The 25,958-nt window shown below is 41.8% G+C and overlaps 1 protein-coding gene across 2 annotated transcripts; it reads left to right on the forward strand.

Moving 5' to 3' along the window:
* The first annotated feature begins 352 nt into the window (after positions 1-352).
* STX2 (syntaxin 2) lies at positions 353-25,958 on the forward strand. 2 transcript variants are annotated; one of them, XM_032229986.1, is made up of 10 exons: positions 353-550; positions 4,967-5,041; positions 9,842-9,941; positions 13,543-13,617; positions 15,602-15,675; positions 17,665-17,773; positions 17,914-17,987; positions 18,973-19,110; positions 22,704-22,814; positions 25,620-25,958. In XM_032229986.1, exons 1-10 carry the CDS (start codon positions 521-523, stop codon positions 25,695-25,697), a joined length of 864 nt encoding a protein of 287 aa, XP_032085877.1. In that variant the 5' UTR covers positions 353-520; the 3' UTR covers positions 25,698-25,958. The 2 variants fall into 2 exon arrangements, with proteins under 2 accessions (XP_032085877.1, XP_032085878.1); XM_032229987.1 differs by lacking the exon at positions 25,620-25,958 and adding an exon at positions 23,947-24,630.

Here is a 25,958-nt window from a genome sequence, read left to right on the forward strand (position 1 = left end):
CTGTATAGAACACCTATTTGCATAGCCTCGCCCTTTCTTTAACGCCACAGCCCCGCCCTTGGTCCCTGTTGTGATATTCCACATAAGGATCTTCATACGAGGTCCCTCGCCACTCCCCTCTTCACTTGGACTACACGCCATATTTGCATAGCTCCGCCTTTCCTCTATAAGCGGTCACACCCCCTCTCTTGCTCCCTCAGTGATTCTTAATACGAGTTCTGTCGGCCCGGCCTTTTCGGCTTGGACCAGACTTCTACATTTGCATAACTCCGCCCTTCCTTTGTAAGCGGCCACACCCCTCCCTCGGTCCCCTCTGCCCGCTTCGGCTTTCTAACGGGAGGCGACGCCTGCGCCTGCGCACTGGGCGGCGGACGGGCAGTGGTTGCCCTGGCATCGGCGAGCGGGGAGGCGGCGACCGCGCTGTGCCGCCGCTGGAGCCTCCCGGAGCCGGGGACCGCCTGAGGTGGGCAAGGAGCAGCAGAAACACCCGGGGAGAACCGGCTGGAGGAGCTCCGCCAGGATGAGGGACCGTCTGGCCGAGCTGGCATCGGTGAGAGACTGAGGAGGAGGAGGCAGCGGCGGAGGGAGGGTGACCCTTAGGCAGGAACAGCCCCCTCCGGGAGGGGGGGAGGCCAATTAAAGGATGCGCGACAGCATCCTTGCCTGCTGCAACCTGGCGCCCGTTGCAAAGAAGGTGGGCGACGTCTTCCCGGGGGATGGAGAACACAGGACGATGTGGAAGCTGGTGGCACGCCTTTTAGAAAAAGAGCCGCTTTCTACAATCCCATCCTCCTTATTTTATTTATAAATTAAATTTATATATGCCCCCCCATCCCTGGGTGGCATTACATTACCTAGCCCAGGGGTGTTTTTGTGCCAATGAAGCTTTCTGAATTTTTTTACATTTGTCTCCCAAAGGCTCTCGTCACCCCGAGGGCGGCCAGCTCAGAACAGCCTTTGGTTGAAACCAAATCAAATATTCAAATAATAATTTTTTTAAAAAAAAAAACAGCTGGGCAAAGCAAACGCCCCCATTCAAGGTTGAGGAATTTTGTGAGAGATGTGTTTCCTACCAGCTGGCAATCTAGCCTTATTAACCCTTTTCCTTAAAAAAAAAAGCCTATTTTTTTTTTTTTTGCATGAAGTGGCTGCCTTTTTTTTTTCTGGAAGCATTGTTTTTTGCTCATTTGCTTTATTTTAAAAGGGAGCAAAGCAAAGTTGCCTAATAAAAATGCGAGCATTTGTGTCGCGGTACCAGGCAATCTACCGTTTCAGCAAAAAAAGTTTGTGTAAAATGAACCGGTGTTTTGAAAACATTGCAAATTTGTTTTGCTACTCGCTGGGAAGATACAAAGAATCAGGGTGAACAAACAACTCAGAACAAAAACACCGAAGCCTTCTCCCTCCTTTGTTAGCTGTGTTAGACTGATGGAAATTAGCAGTTTCAAAACCTTGGGCGTGATAGAGTTTGGGCAGCCATGTGGGTCGGTGTTATTTTAAAGAAAGAACCTTGCATCAATCGTGCGCAGTTATTGGTCCGTGCCTGTATTTAATATATCTAATTAATACTTTAATTGCAATTTCAATCTTCTGACCTATTTTGAGTTCTCTTGAAGAGAAGGATAGATTGTGCCTTTAAAAAAATATTTATTTTAAGCTATACCTGCCATATAGAGGCATGTATCTACAGGTAGTCCTTGAGTTATGAGCACAATGGAGCCCAGGATTATGAATGTATTTTATTTTCTGTATGTACATTGAAAGCCTATGCACCAAAAACAAATTCCTTGTGTCTCCAATCACACTTGGCCAATAAAGAATTCTATTCTATTCTTATTCTATTCTTATTCTTATTCCTGTTCCATTCCTGTTCTGTTCTATTCTATCCGATTCTATTCTTATTCTATTTTAAGGTGACCTTTGCCCCATTTTACAACCTTTCTTGCCACAGTTATTAAGTGAATTGCTGTTAAGTGAGTCATGCGGTTGTTAAGTGAACCTGGCTTCCCCACTAAATTTGCTGGTCAGAAGGTCGCAAAAGTGGATCACCTGACGCCCCCCCCCCCCAGACATCACAACCATCATAAATATGAATCAGTTGCCAAGCATCCAAATTTTGATCCCTTGTCCATGGGGATGCTTCCACAGTCGTAAGTGTGAAAAACGTTCACTTTTCCAGTGCTGTTGTAACTTTGAACGGTCACTAAACGAATTGCTGTAAGTTGAGCACTACCCTAGAGTGTATGTTTGTGCATACGTCTGAATGCCTGTATCTGTACGTGATACAGCCATGTTTTCTGCGTAATGGTTTTTTTTTTTTGAGGTTTTTGACACCCTTTTTCTCTTATTATCATCGTAATTGAGTACTAAATTTTTCGGACTATACCGGTGTATAAGATGCACCAAGATTTCGAACAGGTAAGTAAGAAAAAAAAGTTTTTGTCCTCCCCGGCCCCAGGAGCACCCTGCAGGCTTCAGCAGGGCTGGAGGAAGGCAAAAACGGGGGCATTTTTCCCAAACTCCCGCCCTGCTGAAGCCTGCAGAGGGCTCCTTGGGGCCAGGGAGGACAAAAACATCCCTGTTTTGGTGAAAAACGGACAGTTTTTCTCAAAAATGGGATGGGGCGGGGCTTCTGGAGGCCAAAAATGGCTGTATTCAGTGTATAAGACGCACCAACATTTCCATGCTCTTTTGGGGGGAGTGGGGAAGGTGCGTCTTATACTCCGAAAAATACGGTAGTTTTTCAGGAGTAGGGCGTCCATTTTTTGTAGTAGTAGTGCCTTCCTCATTGATTTCACTGCTACTAACAGCACCATGCGATTAATTCAGAGGTTTCTGCAGTAGTATTTCTGCCACCTAATTGTTTGAAGGATTTGGTCTGCCAGTGGGTGCCTTTTTGAGATCAGTTTCTGGCTGGGAAAAGTTTAACCCGATCCCAGTTTTTCATCTTAATTTGTTTTCCTAGAAAGGGAAGAAAGCTCAGCACTGCCTCTCCATTATTGTTGAGCAATAAGGCATTTCAAAGAATCCAGAGCCGGGCAAGCATATAAATTAATAATAATTTTTTCCTGCCTTTCTTTTCCCAAGCAGTAATGAGACAAAGGTGATCTCCCCCCCCCCCCGCCAACACTTGCAATTAAGAATTTTTTCTTAATTTCAAAGACAATAAAAAAGACACTCGTATCAAAATTTTATCCAAACACAAAGTACAAAAATATAAAAAAAATAAATAAAGGTAAAATAGAGGAGGAAAAGGAAGAAAAAAGAGAAATATATAGGGTAGGGGGGGGGGAAGAAAAGAAGAGGCATTGATTTCCAACTCTTTTCGGTGTAGTAACATAAGGTTTAACAGATTTAAAAGATTAACAGAGTTGGAAGGGACCTTGTAGATCATCTAGTCCAACCCCCTTTCCCAAGCAGGAGACCCTACACCATTTCTGACAAATGGCAGTCTGGTCTCTTCTTGAAAGCCTCCAGTGATGAAGCCCCCACAACGTCCAAAGGCAATAACATGAAACCTCAACTTTTTAACTTTTACGTAAGCAAAAGACTTCTCTGCAGAAATGTGGGCTATCCAGAAAGAGCGTAATATTAAAATTATTGTTTTAACTTTTTACGCGTGATAGGCAGCTTGTGGTTCTGTTGGAATGTTTACATTGCTTTCCTTTTGTGCTGTCCAAGGTAATTTGCAAGAACAATACCATCAGTATTCCTCTGGCTACTTTTTTTTTTTTGGTATCGTCACAACTGGATATTTGTGTGTGTCTGTGCGCTTGTGATATGTTTTCCTTCCTCTCATTCTTATCTCTTCCTGAGGCAACAAAGAAGCTTTAAAAGGAAAAGGAAGGTGTTTAGAACTAAAGAGCCTTTTTGCTTAACCTCAGCAACTTTCAACGCAGGAAAATGGGTTGTTATATTTGATTCCACAATGCTTTCAACAATGAACACACCTTGAGCTGCATTCAACGTTCAGAATTTCACTGCGAGCTGCTCGCACTTGCTTTTAGAAGACCAATATGTAAGAAAAATACGAAAAAACCTTTCTGTGTTTTTCCTGGAAGACGATTTGCTTCTCATCCAAGAAGCTTCTCCAGTTCTGATTGAAAGTGAAGAAGAACTGAAGAAGCTTCTTGGATGAGAAGCGAAACGTCTTCAAGGAAAAACAAAATCCACTTGCCTTTTGACAAAGTAATTTGGGACAACCATGACCTGCATGACTGAGAATCTCCATAGCAGATTCACTTCTCGGGTCATTGGGAAAGATGGGAGGTCTTGTTGGAATTTAGATCAGCTTTTTCTTCTAATTGATGTTCTCCTAAAGCAATCGTGACCAGCTGAAAGTGAAATTCTGAAGAAGGTGTGTAATTGTGAAAGCATCCCACCGATTTTAGTGAGTTTTGTCTCCCAGTGCAGGCATAAGTCAGGTTGGACTTTTAGCGAAATAGCTAGGAAAGATTTCTTAATTGGTGGGGAAAAGGCTTAATTTATTCTCCAAGGATCACATAGGAAAGTTTTTGGTGCACAAATATTTCCGTTGTGTGCCTGTTTCTGGCTTGAAAAGCTTCTCCTTTGTCTTATGAATGAGTCATAAAAGAATGAGAAGACGCAGAAGGCACAGCCGATTCATGAATGGCATTTTTTGTCACCCATCTTTTAACAGCAGGAAAAGGCATCAATTATAATTTTATTAGGGAAACAAGCAGTCAGTGGAAAGGAGAAAAAGGTTGGGTTGACCAGAGCTTCCGATCTTTACTAGTCTAACTTGTGTTACAAGCCATCGCCATGAATCATTAATCAGAATAGAGCTGGAAGGGATTGAAGGTCTTCTAATCCAACCCCCTGATCAAGCAGGAGACCATTTCAGATAGACGGCAGTCCAGTTTTTGAGCTCGGTTTACCTAATCTTGTACTTGTAGCTTTTGAAAAAAGGATTACTCACACGGAGAAATATTTCTGCTTCTTTTAGCGCACTCAAAACGAAGATGGAGAAGCAACAGTTGTCGTTGAAAGCGACCATTACATGGAAGACTTTTTCCTACAGGTAAAAATCTACAAAGTTGCCGGAAGCAGCTTTCTTAATGCAGGGAGTCCTCGACTTAAGGCCACAATTGAGCCCCACCTTTTTGTTGCTAAGCAAGACGGTTATCCAATGAGTCCCAGTCCGTCCATCCCCATTTGACAATGTTTCTCGCCCCGGTTGTTAAGCGAACCACTGCAGATGTTAAGCGAGTGACACGGTTGCAAAGTGAACCTGGCTTCCCATTTAACTTTGCTTGTCAGAAGGTCGCAAAAAGGGATCACTGCAACCGTCATAAATATGAACCAGTTGCCAAGCATCCGAATTTTAATCACCCGACTGTGGGATCCTCCAATGGTTGTTAAGTGTGAAAAACAGTCCTAAGTTGTTGTTTTTCAGTACAGTTGTAACTTTTTTTTTCACCAATTTTTTTATTTTTTATTCTCTTACATACCATTGTAAGTGTACATTCACATAATTGTGATTCTTTACTTTTGTCATTCTTATACATTTATTTCATTTAATAGGTTATAATATACAGTTTGGGTTGCTTTATTTACTATCCCTTCCACCTGTTGTAACACCATCTTATTTTCTTATTTTTCTCCCTCCCTTCTCTACTTCTTTCCTTCCTCCTCTCCTTCCCTTCCTTCTTCCCTTACCTCTCCTCTACTCCTACTCCCTTCCTACCCTCTCTCTTCTCTTTCTCTCCCTTCCACCTCCTCTCCTTACTCTTTCTTACTTCCCTCCTCTTCATCTCGTTCTCTCCTCTCTCTCCCTTTTTTTTCTGTTGCTATAGGCTTCTTTTAAATCTCAGTTAATGTTTTCTTCGGATGGTATTTGCGCAAACCAAATATAGTTTAGTATCATTTCTTATTCCCTTTCCTTCACTAATCTATCCTATGTTTTTTCCCATCCTTTATGTCTCACTCTTGAATATATACTTAAATATTTAATATTTTCTTTTCTGTTGTAACTTTGAATGATCACTAAATGGAAATTGAGGACTTCCTTTACTCTTTTTGTGGGCTAGCTGGCATCCAAAATGTTTGGTTGTTTCAGAGTGTGTAATGTTTCTCAAGAAAATAGGAAAAATACAGGTAGTCTTCAACTTAACAAGCACATTTGAGTCCAGAATGTATATTGCTAAGTGAGACATTTGTTAAGTGAGTTTTGCCCCATTCTACGACTTTTCTTATCTTACCTAGCTAAGTGAGACATTGGTTAAGCGAGTCACTGCAGTTCTTAAATGAGTGACATAGTTCTTAAGTTAATCTGGTTTCCCCAGTGACTTTGCTTGTCAGAAGAGGGATCGTGTGACTCCGGGATGCTGCGCATCATAAATGTGAGTCAGTAGTCAAGCATCCAAATGCAAATCACCTGACCATGGGGATGTGTTGTGGCCCGCCAGCAGCCAACAGAGCTGGCAGCAAATTCGGACAGTGAGGAGGCTGGGGAAGAACATGGGCCAGTCCTAGAGTCTGGGGAAGGCTCTGATGAGGGCTCTGTGTCGGAGGCAGAAAGAGGGCCAGGGCCATCTGACACTACCAGCTGCCTTTGGAATCAGACAGCAGTGAGGCAGAGGAACAGGTGGAGCCTGTTCCACTGTGCACATGCATGGAGCTGCCAGAAGAAAAGAACAGCTCAGAAATCAGGGTCAACTTGGGAGTAAAGCCACAGGAGGACGATGAATGACCCTTCCCAGAGGAAATTAAAGAGGAGTGAAAGGGGAGGGGAGTTTGCAGGAAACAATCTGTTGGTTTAGGAGTGTAAAGATCTGTCCGTGAATCTCAGAGACTCTGTGCTCAGCCTTTCCTTGCACAGCACCTCATTTGGAAAACATTTACATGACAGCTTTCCAAGATAGATAAGGTCTGTGGTCATAAATATTTCTTTGAAGGACTGTTTGCCAGGCCTTTCTGAATGTGAATGAGAGGAATTCACAATCGTTTAATTAAAGGGCTTTTGTCGGGACCAGGACTCTGCCTCGTGCTTTTTTGGTGAAGCCTAGGTCAGACCAAGATGCTGCAAGTGCAAAAAATGCTCCTAAGTCCCCTTTTTCAGTGCCGTTGTAACTTAGAATGGTCACTAAATGAACTGCTGTAAGTCAAGGACTACCTGTAATGGCTTTGCCTTGGATTTGCCCTGAGACAAATAGCAGTGCAGACTCTCAAGCAGCAGAAACTACATTCAGGTGGTTTGGCAGATTCCCCTGAGTTTTGTAATCCCTCGTGGGTGCCAGACAAGGGTACACGTGGCTTCCAACGCTTTAGGGACTGTCCCCAATGTCTAGGGAGCTTCTCCGTCATCCAGGTCGTGGTTGTCCCAAAGGTGCTTTTCCAAGAGGCAGCTGGACTTTCTGGTTTTTCTTTGAAGATGTTTTCACTTATCATCCAAGAAGCTTCTTCAGCTCTTCAGAGGAAAACCAGGAAGTCCAGTTGCCTCTTGAAAAGCACTTTTGGGACATGTGCAGAAGCAAGGAAATATTGGGCTAAGATAAGAGTATGGCTAAAGAAAATGTTACAACAAGAAATAGAATTTAGACCAGAGATATTTTTACTAGGTATTATCCCAGAGAAATTCAAGAAAGAGGATTATTGATTATACATATAACTATAGCAGCGAGAATTGTATTTGCCCAATTAAATAAGCTACCAACAGATGAAGAGATAATAAAAAGATTAGATTGTGTAGAGATGAAAAAAGGATAAAGAGGAATCGGAATACTTCATGGGGAAGATTTTATGATTGGCTAGGAAGGAAACTAGAAAGAAAGTAGGAATAAGATATAGAATCCAGAAGATGCACTGTTAAATGGAAAGGGGGTGGGTGGTGGGAGGAGAAGGGGAAAACAGAAAAAATATTAATATAAGTATATATCTAAGAGTGAGACTAAAGAGGGAAATATAGTTAGGATAGATTAGTGAAGGTAAGGGAATAAGAAATAATATCCAAATTATATTTGGGTTTGTGGAAATACCATCCCAAGGAAACATAAACTGACTTTTGAAATATACACTGACAATAATTGAAAAAGAAAGGGAGGGAGGAGGAGAGAAAGAAAGGAAGATGGGGGAAAGAAGAAAGAGTAAGAAGAGGAGGAGGAAGGGAGAGAAGGAAAGAGGTAGAAAGAGGAAGAATAGGGGAGAGGTAAGGGAAGAAAGAAAGGGAAAGGAGAGGAGGAGGAAGGGAGAAAGAGAAGAGAGAGAGGGTAGGAAGGGGAAGAGGAAAAGTAGGAGTAGGGGAGAGGTAAGGAAGAAGGAAGGAGAAGGAGTAGGAGGAAGAGGTAAGAAGGAAGGAAGGAGGAAGGAAAGAAGGGGAAAAGGGAGGAGGAAGAGGGAGAGAAAGAAGGAGAGAGGGTAGGAAGGGGAAGAGGAAAAGTAGGAGTAGGGGAGAGGTAAGGGAAGAAGGAAGGGGAAGGAGAGGAGGAAGGAAGGGAGAGAAAGAGAAGGAGAGAGGGTAGGAAGGGGAAGAGGAAGAGTAGGAGTAGGGAAGTGGTAAGAAGGAAGGGGAAGGAGAGGAGGAAGGAGGAAGTAGAGAAGGGAGGGAGGGAGAAAAGAAAGGGAAAATGAGGTCCTGTTAAAACAGACAGATGAGATGGTAAACAAAGCAACCCAAATTGTATATTATAACCTATTAACTGAAATAATAAATGTATAAGAACGAAAAATGTAAAGAAGAATAACTATTATGTGAATGTATACTTAAAATGCTATGTAAGAGAATAAAAAATAAAAAAAATTCTAAAAAAAATAAAAGCACCTCTGAGACGACTGTCCCCAATGTTTATCTACCCCCAAGAAATTGCTCCGCTCGGTGACATGTCAGGGTTACACTCCAACTTTTCTCCACTTTACTACAGAATCTTGTTTGTTACGGGCTAGTCCCTGACCTGCGACCACAATCGAGCCACAAAGTTCTGTATCCCAAAGGTGCTTTTTCAAGAGGCAACTGGACTTCCTTGTTTTTTTTTCTTTTGAAGACTTTTCACTTCTCATCCAAGAAGCTTCTTCAACTTTGACAGGGTGGTGGGGAATGGAAAGATTTATACTCCTTGCAGACAGCTGGTCATTTGCATCCTTTTAGAGGGTCATTGAGGCCACTTGGAGGTTTATCTGTGTCCTCAGGGTCACCTGAGTGGTGCAAATGGTTCCTGTAGTCTGCAATTTTTCCTCTGGAAATCCGTTCCTCCTCCCACACTATTCAAAGGTTGTTCCTCCCAAATTGCATAGCTAAAAGTCTGTAGAGATTCTCAGCCCTCCAGGTCATGGTTGTCCCAAAGATGCTTTTTCAGAGGCAACTGAACTTTCTTGTTTTTTTCTTTTCTTTTGAAGACGTTTTGATTCTCATCCAAGAAGCTTCTTCAGCTCTGACTGGATGGTAGGGTATGGAAGGATTTATACTCCTTGCAGACATCTGGGCATTTGCATCCTTTTAGAGGGTTGTTGAAGCACAAATGACTCTCTAAAAGCAAATGACCAGCTGTCTGCAAGGATTATAAATCCTTCCATTCCCCCATTGACTTTGCTTAGCAGTGTCATCGTAAATAGGAGCCAGTTGCCAAACATCTGAAGTTTGATCAGGTGACCCTGGGATTTTGCAAGGGTTGTAAGTATGAAAAAAAACTTTCCTAAGTCACTTTTTTCAGGGCTGTTGTAACTTTGAATGGTCACTAAATGGACTGTTGCAAGTCAAGAACTGTTTGCATTTATGATTGATTGATTGAATCAGCTTGGATGCCACCTATCCTCTACAGTAGAGTGCTAACCATCTTGTCAATTTAAACCTGCTTCCTATTGATGTCTTTTTCCTGCTCTTCCAAAGGTCGAGGAAGTTAGGAAATATATCTCCAAAATCTCAGATGTTGTAGAAGAAGTGAGGAAGAAACACAGCGTTATTCTCTCGGCCACACATCCAAAAGATAGTAAGTTTTTCCATCTCTGTGCAACTGTTTAAATATGATGGCTGAGGTTACAAAATTACAGAATAACAGAGTTGGCAGGGACCTCAGAGGTCTTCTAGTCCAACCCTTTACGATTCTAGACAAATGGATGTCCAATCTCTTCTTTAAAAGTTCCTTTTTTAAAAAAAAAAAAACACATTTTAAAAACATCTACGTTGCATGGAAAGTCACAGTGATGGCTTATGGCATCTATTAGAACTAGCATCTTTTTTTTTAAAGAATTCATCACAATTTATAATGTCATAAAGATAAAGGTTCCCCTCGCACATATATGCTAGTCATTCACAACTCTAGGGAGCGGTGCTCATCTCCATTTCAAAGCTGAAGTGCCAATGCTGTCCAAAGAGTTCTCCGTGGTCATGTGGCTAGCATGACTAAATGCTGAAGGCGCACGGAACGCTGTTCCCTTCCCACCAAAGGTGGTCCCTATTTTTCTACATGCATTTTTTTACCTGATTTCGGCAGAAGCTGGGACAAGTAACGGGAGCTCACTCCGTTACGCAGCGCTAGGGATTCGAACCGCCGACCTGCCACCTTTCTGAGGACTCAATTCTATTGGCTTTGTAGTCCTGTTTATTTCTTGTCAATTCCTAGTCCTGCTAACTGGCCATTCATACAAATTCATATGCTGGCGTAGAAATCCAGAGGATATCCCATTGGCGGGGGGAAAATAACTGCAAAGAATGATGTGAAAAACAGCAAAACCACAATTTAGCAGATCACGATGCAATGGGCAGCAAAGGCAACAGGTGAAATTTGTGTTGTGTTGACATAGAGTCACTATGAATGATGTGAAATGACCAGTGGATAACATACTGTGAACAGATAATTGGGCTCTTAATTAGGCTATTAAATTGAGACTTTACTCTGTGTGTATGTGTGTGAATTGGGGGGGGGGGTGTTGTCTCTGATGAGTGTATGGTCAAAGACTCAATTCCCAAAAAATCAAAATTATGAGCTATTTCTACACTATTCCACTCAAATACTTAATAGATGGAACACAAGAATTGTGTTCCATTAAAATCTCTAAGCCTTACTTCCAAGAAAATAGTTCTTCACTTTGGGAAGAATTAAAATACGGTATACCAAGACCGCATCCCATTATCGTCAGCTTTTAAAAATCCACTTGTTTTCTCTAGCACTTATAATTGTGGACTAATTTTAGCTCCCTGCTCTTGGATTCATGTATAAAATGAGCTAAATATAGTATACAGAGGTCTCCAGTGCCATGCCAGCCGTGCTTGGTACGGCTGTTTGACTGAGGGTTGCGAAGGGACAAACAAAATGGATGTTTGTGGTTCTTTTAAGTGTAATAGCACTGCTGTTGTTCTCCTGTATAATGAATTGAAATTATAATTACCGCATGCAAAGCGTCATAAATGTATAGGGACTGTATAGAAATTTCAAGTTCAAATACTTTATATATGCACCCTAAGAACAAAGGAGGGAAGTCAGCACTGGGAATCTGCTGGATTCATTTAATGGCTCAGCAGAGGACTCTATAACATTGGGAATATTTTATTTATCCATTTATTTGTATTTCTGCCTTTCTTATGTTTACAAATAAATTAAGGTGGTGAATACATCCTCCTCCTCTTATTTTCCTCATCACAACAATCCTGTGAGGTGGGTTGAGCTAAGAGAGAGAGAGAGGGACTGGGCCAAAGTCACCCAGCTGGCTTTCATGCCTTAGGCAGGACTAGAACTTACCATCTCCTGGTGATTGGCCCAAAATCATCCAGCTGGCTTTCATGTCTAAGGTGAGACTAGAACTAACTGTCTCCTGGTGATTGGTCCAAAGTAACTCAGTCATTTTGCATGCCTATGGTGGGACTAAAACTCACAATCTCCTGGTGATTGGCCCAAAGCCATCCACCCGGCTTTCATGCCTAAGGGGACTAGAACTAACTGTCTCCTGGGGATTGGTCCAAAGTCATCCAGCTGGCTTTCATGTCTAAGTCAGGACTAGAACTCACCGCCTCCTGGTGATTGGTCCAAAGTAACCCAGACAGCTTTCATGCCTATGGTGGGACTAGAACTCACAGTCTCCTTGTGATTGACCCAAAGCCATCCACCCTGCTTTCATGCCTAAGGCGGGACTAGAACTAACTGTCTCCTGGTGATTGGTCCAAAGTCATCCAACTGGCTTTCATACCTAAGGCGGGATTAGACTTCACAGTCTCCTGGTGATTGGCGCAAAGTAACCCATGCAGCTTTCATGCCTAAGGCGGGACTAGAATTCACAGTCTCCTAGTTGATTGGTCCAAAGCTACCCAGTCATCTTGCATGCCTATGGTGGAACTAGAACTCACAATTTCCTGGTGATTGACCCAATTCATCCATCTGGCTTTCATGCCTCAGGCAGGACTAGAACTCACAATCTCCTGGTGGTTGGTCCAAAATCACCCAGCTGGCTTCTGTGTCTAAGGTAAGACTAGAACTCATGGTCTCCCGTTTTCTAGCCTGTTGCCTTAACCACTAGACCAAACTGGCTTTCTAATCATCAGTCAAAGAGTAAAAATTAAAAAAAAGTTTGCAGTTGTGCTTCAAGATATGTAATACATAGAGTTATCCTTGCCTGTAAATTCTTGCTGTTGATCAACTGATCGATGGCTGGACGAGAAAGGATGCTTCTTGTGAATTCCAGTCGAAGAGTGCTGGGAGATAAAGCTGAATTCTTTTGGACAGGAAAAAGGAAACAGATTTCCGTTAGTTGCAAGAGCTGGTGGGTGGAAATCCTTCCTCTGATTTGTTTGTATTGGTGCCGAGAGCTCCAGAAGGAGCTTTATTATGAAAATCCAGGTAGGATTTTGAGCAGCTTACAGGGGCAGCATCTAAAATGAATTGATTGATCAGGGTGCAACCTTGATAACCCTTTTCAACTTCAGAACTTCAGAGTCTTTGTCCTTCAATAGCAGAAGAGAAAAAGCAATCAGAACTGAAGTTGAGACATGGGACAGAATTTAGGGCCGGGTCATCATTTGCTCTTCACCCATGGAAAACATGTATAGGGGAAGGACAGACAGAGCCTGGTGGAGGAGTCAAGGGAGTCATCAGCCTAGAGTTGTTACATTCCCACCAATGCTTTAAGTCCATCCCTTCTTAAATTTCTTTGAGATTTTAGCGCCAATTTCATGCTGACCAGATTTTGTGTGGACTCTTGACTCCCTGATGTTGTCCATCCTAGTTCAGAGATTCCCTCATTCCAGGACCCTGTACGGGAACATCATTGAGTGGTGTGGTTGGCCTAGAGGTGGAGCTCTTGTCTCACAATCAGGAGACTGAGTTCAATCCTAGTTAGAGGCAGATATTTCTCTCTCTGGGCACAATGAGATATATGCTGAACAAAAACTCTGCATTGACGACAAGAAGAGCATCTGGCCAGTCAGCTCCATTCAGTTGCCTAGACTCCACCCCTGCAAGGGATTATGGGGTTGTTAAAAGAGGACGATGATGGGAACATCATTGTGTATTCAGTAGGAGGCGGACAATGTTTGTTTGGGAAGCATTTTCTATCATACTGAGCCCTTAAGCAGAATTTCCATTTCTCCTTTTGTTATAGAAACGAAGGAAGAACTCGAAGAATTGAACAAAGAAATCAGAAAAACAGCCAATATCATCCGTGCTAAACTGAAGTGTAAGTATACCCTAACTGTGAGCAAAAAATAAAAGCACCGAAGCAGTGAAACATAACACTGTATAGGCATTTTTACGAACGTGCAGAAAAAAGTATCTTTGCTACAGGTCGATGTAGATTTTTGTGTGGGCTGCCTTCTATGTGATTTTACAGCGTGAAAATTGGGGGTGAGGTGGGGAATCTTCACTGTCAGCTACCATATTTTCGGACTATAAGACGCACCATGATTTTGAAGAAGTAAATTTAAAAAGAAAAGGTTTTTGAACTCTGCAGGCCTCCCAAATGCTCTGCACACCTTATTTTTTTTTGGAAGGGGGTGGAAGGGCATGCATAGCTTTGGGGGGCATATATAGTGCTCCTGGGGATGGGGGGGGCAGAAATAACAGCCCATTTTTTGCTCGTTTTTGCTCTCCCCAGCCTCCAGGAGCACTTTGCAAGCCTCCCAAACCCTCTGCACGTCCATTTTTGCAAAGGGGGTGGGGTTTCGGGAGGCCAAAAATGTGTATTCAGTATATAAGACGCACCCAGATTTTCACCCTTTTTGAGAGGGGGAGAAGCTGTGTCTTATACTTCGAAAAATATGGTATGCTATTGGCTGGCGTTCTCCCATCCCATTTTGTTGAATTTATATTTACCGACAAAGTAATAAAGGGAGACTGGTACAGGTCTATTTCAAGCTATTTAGCTCTTATCAGCTAAGCATACCCTTCAGGGTTTCACACCCGGGCTCCTTGTATATTAGGTAGATGTATTAACCTCTAAGCCACAGGCTCTCCTCGCTTCGTCAGCTATACCAGAGGAAGTATTGTTTTTTCCTGTGTGAACAATCTATCAGGGCAACCTGGTCTACCCAAATATGGGACGGAGCACACTGCTTCCACTTTTGTCCTTAGGCCCCAATCCAGGAGCCATCCCATTATTAACCAAGCCCAACCGTGCTTGTCCTCTAAGCCAGAGGTCAGCAACTGGAGCCGCATGTGGCTCTTTCATCCTCTGCTGTGGCTCCCTGTCGCTCAAAATATGCATCACAACCACCAATGTGCGACACCCACTGGCACGTGATTTATTGAGGTTTTCAAACCCCAGGAGGCCAACCATGGATAAATCCAAGAAAAGAAAAGTTTCAGAAGAAAACACAATGTTTAATTCAACTGTATAGGCTAGTTTTGTGGCCACTCAGGAAATAGTCAGGCATGGGAAGGGTTATTTAAAGGATTTCGAAAAAATTCTCATGTCTGTGAACCTAGAATTTAATTTTGGATGGATAGAAACAGAATAAAATAGGATGGAATAGAACAGAACAGAACGAGGAGGAAAGAAGGAAGGAGAAAATAGAATAGAATGGGAGGAGGAGGAAAGAAGGAAGGAGAAAATAGAATAGACAAGAACAAGAAATATAGAATAGAATTGAATAGAATAGAAATAATGGAAATAGATTAGAATAGGAGGAGGAGGAGGAAAGAAGGAAGGAGAAAATAGAATAAAATAGAATAGGAGGCGGAAAGAAGGAAGGAGAAAATAGAATAGAAAAGAACAAGAAATATAGAATAGAATAGAAATAATAGAAATAGAATAGAATAGGAATAATAATGAAAATAGAATAGAATAGAATAATGGAAATGGAAATAGAATAGAATAGAAATAATGGAAATAGAATGGAATGGATTGGAAATGGAAATGGAATTAGAATAGAATTAGAATTAGAGTAGAATAGAACAGAACAGAATTCTTTTATTGGCCAAGTGTGATTGGACACACAAGGAATTTGATACCTATGCTCTCAGTGTACATAAAAAGACAAGATATATTCATCAAGAATCATAAGGTACAACACTTAATGATAGTCATAGGGTACAAATAAGCAATCAGGAGACAATATCAATATAAATCATAAGGATACAAGCAATAAAGTTACAGTCATGGATGGATGGATGGATGAGGGGTAATGACTTTCATCTCTGAGACAGTTTTGTCTGTTTCACAGCCATGGAACAAAATTTAGCCCGAGAGGAGAACATTAACCGAACTTCCGCGGATGTCCGGATACGAAAATCACAGGTACACGTAGCAAAGGAAAGTCAGTCTTGGCAAACCACTGTCAAAAGAGGAGAGACCCCTTGCTGGGGGGGGGAGAGGTATTGTTTAGAAATTCCTTGAGAGAAGAAAGGAAACTCATGACGTGCCTTTTGTTTGGCCCAGTTTCAAAGAGAAGGAGGCAGAAGAGAGTTGCATACTGCATCTTGAGTTTGCTTATCTCCCCAGGAGGAAGGGCGTGGTGAGACGTTTTTGCTTCCTCCTCTTCCGCGGTGTCCAGTGTGGCATTGAAAAGAGTATCAAGGCTCTTGTTAAAAAGCAGACAATAGTCTTTGCTGAATTGTCTAAACAAGCAGCCCTGTTGGATATAGTCTATCATTCTTAGTGTGACCCATTGTTATAGGGAAGACTGAAAACTAATTTCCCTTTTACTAATAAACTGACTACAGGCCACACAGTTTAGGGGTTGTACTTTTAGTATAGTTAGACCATGTATAATTGACAGGCTAGATTTTAACATCGATTTTACCTGTTGTTTATTATTCTATTCTAGAATTTTTAATTGTATATTTATTGAGTGTTTTTATTTGTTCTGGTCTATGACAGTAATAAACTGAATTGAATAAAAGATATAGGTAGTAAGTAGGCAGGCAGACAGACAGAGAATAGACTTAGATTTAGAATAGACAGAATAACTTTATTGTCACTTTCAATGTACACTAAGCGGCGTACATTAAAATGAAATTTTGTTGCCTACAGCTCTTAAAGGGTCACCACCTCCAATATACACTACATGAAGATGACAATATAAATAAATACAATATTATGCACGTACCCAAATATGTATCCACATACCATATTTTTGGCGTATAACACCCGAGTATAAGATGCACCAAGATTTTGAAGAGGCAAATTTTAAAAAAAAGTTTTTGCACTCTGCAGACCTCCCAAAATGCCCTGTTTTTCGTGAAAACAGCCCCGTTTTTTTGTCAAAAAAGTGCACGCATAGCCTTTAGGAGTCTTGTAGAGTGCTCCTGGGGGCTCGGGGGGGGGGAGCAAAAAACAGCCTGTCTTTTGTCAAAAAAAAGGGCGTGCATAGCCTTTAAGGAGGCTTATAGAATGTTGCTGGGGGGGGGGCAAAAACAAGGAAAAAGTGGCCCGTTGTTTGCTCATTTTTACCCTCCCAGCCCCCATGAGCACTCTGGAAGCCTCCTTAAGGCTCTGCAAAGACCCTTTTTGTAAAGGGGGTAGGGTTTCGGGAGGCCAAAAATGCTGTATTCAGTGTATAAGACACACCCAGATTTTCACCCTCTTTTTTGTAGGAAAAAGGAGCGTCTTATACTCCAAAAAATACGGTATATCATATGAGAGAGAAATAACACAGTCTAGTTCAGATGTATACATGTACACGGCGAGAAAAACGAATCTTGCAAGTTTACCAGACATAAAACACGCGTGTAATCTGCATTCCCAAGAAGAGTAAACGACAACTCACCCTGGATATTATATGTTAGAGAAAAAGGGTGAAGACAACCCCTCCCTAATAGTATATACTTGATGTAGATAGTTAGAGTACTTTAGTTTGGCAAGATTCTTTCTATGGATTCAGAAACATCAGCTTGGAAGAATTGCCACGTGCTATTCTTGGGTTTAGGGCTTGACTTAAGGTTATATTAACAGAATTTTGCAGGTTTGTATGTCCTCCCTCTCTTTATCTTCATGAATGGGAGGGGGGTGAGGGCTTTGGTCATGTATGAGACACTTTCTCAGATTACATTTCTGCCCTAGACTGAGGTTTCTTTTATCCAACTGGTGTCTTGGTCTTGGCTCTTTCGTCTGTTCCTCAAGGCCATTCCTTCTACCCATTGGATCTCTCCTTTCAATAAACTTCTGCAACTTATCAGTCAGTTACTGAAACTGACTTATCAGTTTCAGTAATGTCTGCAAAGGCCTTTGCTACAAAAGAGAACTCTCTAACTTCTGCAAAACTCCTTGGCGTGTTGCCCTTTCTAGCATTCAGTGTTGACCCGGAAGTTTGTGGATGTTATGACAATGTATAACGGAACTCAAACCGTCTTCCGGGAACGCACGAAGGACCAGATACGCCGTCAGTTGGAGATAAGTAAGTGATCTTTCCTTGCTAATTTTCTCCTACCCTGAAGAACCCTCCCCATCTTGCCAATGCGTTATAGCAAAAATATAATGCTAGGGAAAAGGGGGAGGACCTTGCGAGAACAGTTTTTTCTTCTCATTTTTCACTAGCTGGAAAAACCACCACAGACGAAGAACTGGAAGAAATGTTGGAAAGCGGCAATCTTTCCATTTTCACTTCGGACGTACGTATTTCAAATCTGCGTTTGTTGGCCTGAGTATGGCAAAAAAAATATTGGTTAAAAATAAAGCAGTGGCTAGAAGGAATGATAAAACAGCAAATAGACCTAAAGCCATAGATGTTCTTGTTGGGTAAGCTACCCGAAAAATATAATAACAGCAGCGATAATTGTGTATGCACAAAATTGGAAAAATGAAAATATACCTACAGAGGAAAACTTAATAAAGAAAATATTAGAATGTGCTGAACTGGATAGATTAACATTGAAAATTAAGGATAAGGAGGAAACAGGATATTTTTAACTTGGGAATTAGTTTATCAATGGTTAGAAAAGAGAAGCAGAAGTTAGCAATTTAAAATCAAGGAGGATATGTAAATAAAAATGTGTAATTAAATAATGAATATTGAATAATTATAATAAGTAAACATGATTAATAGACAGAGGAGTAATGGTTACAAATGTGACATTTATAAAGTTTGATATTATTAACTAATTATAGTTAATAATAACTATTATTATAACTATTATTATTACAACAATAGAGTGTTTAATTAAATAATGGAAATTTTTACAAGGATAAGTGAAGATCATGGTGAATAGACTTTGAGAATGACGGTTACAATTATTGTGTGTATAAGGTTTATTTTCTGCATTTAAAAGAGATTGTACCCAGAGAGTACATTGCCATTGTGATATGGAAATTTTATATATAACAAAGGAAATTGCAAAATAAAAAATAATTTTAAAAAAATCTGCATTTGTTGACTTAAAAGTTTAGTTTAGTTTAGTTTGTTTGCTTTATAAATTAGCCCACGGCTCATATCAAAGTGACTTCAATGCAGATTTGATCTTTTGGGTCCTAAAAGACTTTTGTGGAAATATAAGCAAATCACATTAAAACCCAAATGTCTACAAGTTCTCTTCTATCAAAGGAAATTTATAAGTGTACTTATTTTTGTGTCTGTCCCTTCCTCCGACATCTCAAAAGATCATTTTGGACACCAAGCTGACCAGAGCAGCCCTCGATGAAATTGAGTCGCGTCATAAAGACATTATAAAACTGGAATCGAGCATACAGGAATTGCACGAAATGTTCATGGACATGGCGATGCTCGTGGAGGTTCAGGTGAGTCTTTGCATCCTCAAGTATAACGTGGATGGTGCTTTGTTAGGTAGAACCATGCTGGAATAATAACTTGTTGTTATTAAACGACTGGCCTTGCCATGCAGGAAATGGCGTAATAAGATGGTAGAATCCCAATTCTAAGCAAATCGCACCAGCTTAGTAGCTATGGAGTCACATATAAAATAGGATATACTGGCTTGGCACCCTTCCCAGTTCTCTATTCAGTAGGAAAACAATAATAGCAGGTAATTTTAGAAAAAGACCTTGAATCATGGACACAGTGTGCTCGTCACATTTATAACACTTGTGTCATTTGTGAAACATTGGTGCAAAACAATTCTACCTATATCTTATCCTATTGTATTTATCCTTTCTCTCTGTCTCTCATCCATCTATCTATCTACTACCTACCTACCTACCTACTACCTACCTACCTACCTATCTATCTATCTACTATCTATCTACTATCTATCTATCTATCTATCTATCTATCTATCTATCTATCTTACCTATCTCATCTATCGTTCTATCTGTTCTATCATTCTATCTCTATCATACTATTGTTCTATCTGTTGTTCCATCATTCTCTCTCTCTCTCTCCTCTGTCCCTCCCTCTCTCGCTCTATCATCTATTTCTCTTTGTCTCTCATCTATCGTTCTGTCATTCTACTCTATCTATATCTAATCTCTATATCAATCATCTCTATCGTTCTGTCTGTTCTATCATTCTATCTAACTACATCATTTTATCGTTCTATCTGTTGTTCCATCGTTCTCTCTCTCTCTCCTCTCTCTCCTGCAGTTGAGTACTTCTCAGATGAGTATGGACAAAATAACCATTATATGTGGCTTGTCAGGGTAAGAATGGGGGTGACCTAGAAATTAAAGACAGTGTGTGTGATTGGTTTGTTTCATTTCCTAGTTTTGCTAAAGCATCTTTTTTTTAAAAAAAAAAAACCTGTTCTTGATCATTACTGGGTGCTTTTAATTTTTTTTTTCTGTTTATTTGGTAATACCCATTTTGTATTTTCAATGTAAACTATCAAGACTTTTTGGTGGCATAAAAGTCAAGTGACTGAATGATGTTTTCTGGGGCAGGTAGGACTTTGTTATAACGCTAAGAGCGATTATTATAAAATTATTTGAGAAGACTTTCCATGAAAATCCAGCCAATCGGGAGAATAAGTGTCACCTTTCTTCTTTGGATTCCCCACCCCACCCCTTCCATGTGCATTAGGTGGCAATAAATCAGATAAAAATTCCAAATAGTATTTTCCGATTGAAAAAGATTTCTTAGGGGTGCTCGTGGCTATGGCTGTTTCTTGGGAAACCATTATATGGGAGTTAAAATCATTTTTGAATTCTCTTCTCTCAGAAAGCTTTCCTCCCAACATTATCTAAATTATCCCGTGCACTTACAAATATTTTTCATCCTTTAGCACAGAATGAAATTAGTTTCCCTACTGTCATGCTACTAGTCTGAATTGTCATGAGCTGAACCTTTTTTTAAGTTCCTTTCTTGAAAAAGGCATGGAAGTGAATGTTGTAATGAGCTTTTTAAACGTTTTGCTGTTTATTGCTGCCTAATCATATCTGCTGCTGGATAGGACAACAAAAGGTAAACTCTTCTGTAATACATTCATCTTTTTCCCACGCCATTCACCAAATTGCTTCATCAAATCCACATTAATAGCATACACCGGCATTTTAATAGAGGTAGATTTGACTGTGGTTAGTCAAATGGGCTTCATTTTAGCTCCTGCTGTTCTCATCAAGCGGATGGGGAATTTATGTAGACCAGTTTTTTTTCCCCAACCTTGGCAATGTGGAGACGTGTGGACTTCCACTCCCTATTAGAATGTCTGTAGTGAGCAATCTCTACAAATAAAATACCGTATTTTTCGGAGTATAAGACACACTTTTTCCCACCCTAAAAGAGGGTGAAAATTTTGGTGTGTCTTATACTTCGAATGTAGCTCTTCAGCCTCCGTGTGTCACATTTTATACCTGTTTCAGGCTGTAGGGAATGCCACAGACCATCACCCCCTCCATGGCTTGCGTTTTTGGCTTCTGCGCCTCGCGTTTCCAGCCTCTGAACCAGTAGTGGGTTTCAAAAATTTTTAGAACCTCTTCTGTAGGTGTGGTCTGCCTTGTGGGAGTGGCTTGCTGACCATGTGACCGGGTAGGAGTGGCTTGCCGGCCATGTGACTGGGTGGGCGTGGGCAACTTCTAAAATGTGGTGAAACTCACTTAACAACATTCTTGCTTAGCAACCAAAATGTTGGCTCAGAAAGTCTGGCATTTGAACTACGCAAGTCTCAAAGCTGTCAAGTTACAAGACCCTTGCACCCCTAACCCTTTAGGGAAAAAAAAACCCAGGGGTGTTCAAACTTGGCAGCTTTAAGTCTTGTGGACTTCAACTCCCAGAATTCCTCCTCCAGTCATGTTGGCTCAGAAACTCTGGCATTTGAACCACGCAAATCTTAAAGCTGTCAAGTTACAAGATCCTTGCACCCCTAACGCTTTAGGGGGGAAAAAACCAGGGGTGTTCAAACCTGACAGTTTTAAGACTTGTGGACTTCAACTCCCAGAATTCCTCTCGCTCTTCATCTTGATGATGTGCGGATGGGTGCGGGTAGGGAACTGGAACTGTTTCTAAACGGCACTGCAGATTTGTGGAACCTCTTCTATAGAAGAGGTTAGAACTGGCAGGAACCCACCCCTGCTCTAAATGCTTCCGCTTGAGACCTGTTGAAGGTTGCAGAGATCGCGAGAGCACAATGACACTGGTCGTTGCCTCCGTGCATCGCGCTTTAGGTCTCCGCGCCCCCTATTTTTGGTCTCTGTGCATTGCACTTTTGGGCACCAATCGGCACCAATGTGCTTTGGTGATCCCCTCAACCTTGAATGGGTCTCAAATGGAGGGTTTGGAGACTGAAAATATGAGGGCCAGAGGTCAAAATGGCAACCCGGAACAGCTGCTGCCTTGTCTGGCCGCTTCCGTGCTTTGCCTGCTTTGCTCACAGGAGCTCCCTGCGATGATCACCTGTGTTTTAGAAGCTGCATTTCAGCCCCAAAGAGGGACATGCGTGTGAAGCGAGCTCACGTGCATGCTCACAACTGGCGAACTAATGTGCTGAAGCTGACCAGGCTGTTTGCTAAGGACGGTAGCCAGATGAATACCATGGATGCTGGTTGGCAGAGGCAGAATTTTTCCCCCTTATTTTCTTTCCAAAAAACTAAGGTGTGTCTTATACTCCGAAAAATACGGTAACGTTCATCTTTGCAATCCAGCTTTCTGTTTTTCCTCTCTTTTATTTTTCCTCCCTCCTGCTTGTTGATGTGATTTCAACAAGCAGGAAAGCTTCTAACGTTTGAATGAATGAATAAAGCCAGCCTAACATTTGCATCTCAGTTTTCTGCGAATGCCCTCATAACCGTCGGTCATCCTTCATGTAATAATCCCATCCTTGATTCCAACGGGGTGTCATCTCCATTCTGGGGTTGTCAAAAGGATTCCAGAAGGTGACATTCATGGCCCATTTCTGCTCTTTGATTGTTTGTTCTGTGTGTTTCTGGCTTTCACCCTGAAGGGCGAAATGGTCAACAGCATCGAGAAGAACGTGATGAACGCCGTGGATTACGTAGAACACGCCAAGGAAGAGACCAAGAAGGCCGTCAAATACCAAAGTAAAGCTCGTAGAGTAAGTTTTTACCATGGAGAAGCCCTGGCCAGTTGTTTCTCAAATGTTTTCTTTTAATATATTGTCTATTGTCTTGCTTACCCACCGCAGTCCTTCCCGTGCCACAATCCTTCCAGCATTTACAGAGACTCCTCGACTTACAACCTCAACGGGGAGCTGAATTTCTGTCTCTGAGAGTGGCGGTTTGAGTCGTTCCTGACTTTATGACCTTTTGGCCACCATGACTAAGAGAATCCCTACAGCTGTTAAGCGAACCATTCAATCGTTAAGCGAATCCACCCTCCCCCCGCCCTCCTCACTGGCTTCGCTTGTCGGACGCCAGCCAGGAAAGTCGCAAATAGTGATCACGTGACCTCCCGGGTGTCAGGGTTCCCAAGTAATACACCCATAGTGAACAAAACTCCCAAGGCAGGTAGATTCCTCAAAGAAGAGTTTTATTTGGATATATCATATTGGCACATTTCTGGTGCAAACCGACTCTGAAGGTTCCCACGGTTTTCACCTAATTGAAAGTAACAGTTTTTCCCCTTCCCCAAACCATCAGTCACATGGTCCAATCAAATTGCCGTCTGGCTGTATGGTGACATCACTCCTCCTTCCTCCGACCAGGTGTGAGAATGTCCTTGATTCTCAAGAGAAAGTATTTTGTTTTGACTACAAAATCCCAGCTATCTCTATTTCCCCCTTCCCCCCTCCCTCCCTATCTCTCCACTCCAGTGTGGCAATGCTGAAGCTCCGAAATGGCTTCGGTCAGGTCAGCTTCAGGGTTGACACCAGGACGATACCACGATCGTAAATACACGCCGGTTGCCAAGTGGCCAAATTTTGATCAGGTGAATGGGGGGGGATGCATCAACCATCCTAACCGCAAAAAACGGTTGTAAGTCTTTCCCCCACCCCCCCACCCCCAGTGCTGTTGTAACTTTCAGCCATCACTAAAAGCACAGTTGTAAGTCGAGGGATGCCTACTAATTTTGAGGCCCAGCCGCTGTATCCGAGATCCTCCCTCCTGCCTGTTGAGAATTGACTCCCATTTCCATTTCGAAAACTCAAAAAAAAAAAAAAAGAAAGAAAGAAAGAAAGGAAAAGAAAACCTTAACGGAAAACAATCCGTCTTGTTTTCCTTTGGCAGAAAAAATGGATTATTGTCATTATTGTGCTGGTGCTGTTGGCTCTCCTGGCTCTAATAATTGGCTTGGCCGTTGGGGTGCCATGATGCTTAGATAACTGTCCGTGAGCAACTCTCCCTGCTACCTCTCAGTAAGTACTAATTGACCAGCTGGCCTCGCCTGTTAACCTTTTTCTAAAACTGTAATCTGTGTCTTCTCCCTGCGATGTGGTCTGTATGCTTGCCTTCTTCCCAGCCTGTCTGACAGCAAAGAAAAAGGCAGATTTTGCACAGAGGCGTAGACCTCCAGTGGCTAATGGCCTCTTAAGTATTTTGTTTTGCATGTCTTGTGTGCTAAAACCCATTTGGTTTTGTTCTGCTTTCCTTTCTTCTTTTTTTTTTTTTTTGGAGGCTTGGAAGATGGACGTTTGAGCTTTTACAGAGAGTTTTTCATCAGTTTATTGAAGAGGACGGGATGAAGGGAGATTGAGGATTAAGATCAACTGTCTGTAATCCCCTCCTGATGTAGGCGTGCTTGATTTCAGCAGATCTTTTGGGACAGAGAGCACTCTTTAGATCAGTTGGCTACCCTGTTCCTCCTTGCTTTGAAATTGCTCACCTCTGTATTGTTATGATGGAAAATGCCAAAATGGAAAGAGTGCAAAGAAGAGCAGCGAAGGTTGATCAGGGGACTGGAGGCCAAAACATAACAAAGAACAGTTGCAGGAACTGGGTAGGTCATTTTAATGAAAAGAAGGACTAGGGATGACATGATAGCAGTCTTTTAATGTCTCAGGGGCTACCACAAAGAAGAGGGGGGCAAATTATCTCCAAAGCACCAGACAAGAAACTAATGAAGGAGAGAAGCAACCTAGAACCAAAGAGAAATTTCCTGACAGTGAGAACAATTAATCACAACTTGCCTCCAGAAGTTGTGAATGCTCCAACACTGGAAGTTTTTAAAAAGAGGCTGGACAACCACTTGTCTGAAATGGTATAGGGTTTCTTGCCTGAGCAGGGGGTTGGACTAGGGGTCCCTTCCAACTCTATTATTTTGTTAAATTCTGGAGTGGAGCAGAAAGTTGAGAAAACATTCTGGTGTATCTAGATCAGTGTTTCCCAACCTTGGTGACTTTAGTCCTGTGGACTTCAACTCCCAGAATCCCCCAGCCAGCATAGCATAGCATAGCATAGCTGGCTGGGGAATTCTGGGAGTTGAAGTCCACAGGACTTAAAGTCACCAAGGTTGGGAAACACTGATCTAGTTTAATTAAAATAAGGACATGGGGAGATATGACAGTAGTGTTCCAGTATTTGAGGGGTTGTCACAAAGAAGAGGGGTCAACCTATTCTCCAAAGCAGCTGAGGGCAGGACAAGAAGCAATGGATGGAAACCTATCAAGGAGAGAAGCAACCTAGAACTAAGAAGAAAATTCCTGACAGTGAGAACAATTAACCAGTGGAACAACTTGCCTCCACAAGCTGTGGGTGCTCCATCATTGGATGTTTTTAAGAAGAGACTGGACAACCATTTGTCTGAAACAGTATAGGGTTTGCTGCCTGAGCAGGGGTTGGACTAGAAGGCCTCCCAAGTCCCTTCCAGCTCTGTTATTTTGTTAATTCACATCTTTGGTTTTTATACATCTGTGCATCACTGTTTGGGGATGAGCTAATCCTAGTTTCCCCTCTCTCTGCAGAAACTGATGTTCATGCTAATTTGTGTCACTCTCTTGATTGTTATCCTTGGGATTATCCTAGCTGCACACTTCTCCTAGCCTTTATTCGGAGGTTGGGAATCTCTAGAAACTCTTCCAAGTTCTCATCAAGATGCCTTTTCTTGCCATCATGAAGATGCTCTGTTTTCCAAGATGGCAAAATTAAGTCGTTGTTTAAGGATCTCGTAGGACTCTTAACGCTTTGATATCTGTAGACCTGAACCAAATGAAGGAAGCCAGAACAACTCCGATGTGGACTCATTTAAAGGCTACTCTCTCTATATATATATATGTATAGCATTTGCACTGATAAATAAATAA

The sequence above is a fragment of the Thamnophis elegans genome, chromosome 13, assembly GCF_009769535.1.
Source record: "Thamnophis elegans isolate rThaEle1 chromosome 13, rThaEle1.pri, whole genome shotgun sequence".
Classification (NCBI taxonomy): Eukaryota; Metazoa; Chordata; class Lepidosauria; order Squamata; family Colubridae; genus Thamnophis; species Thamnophis elegans.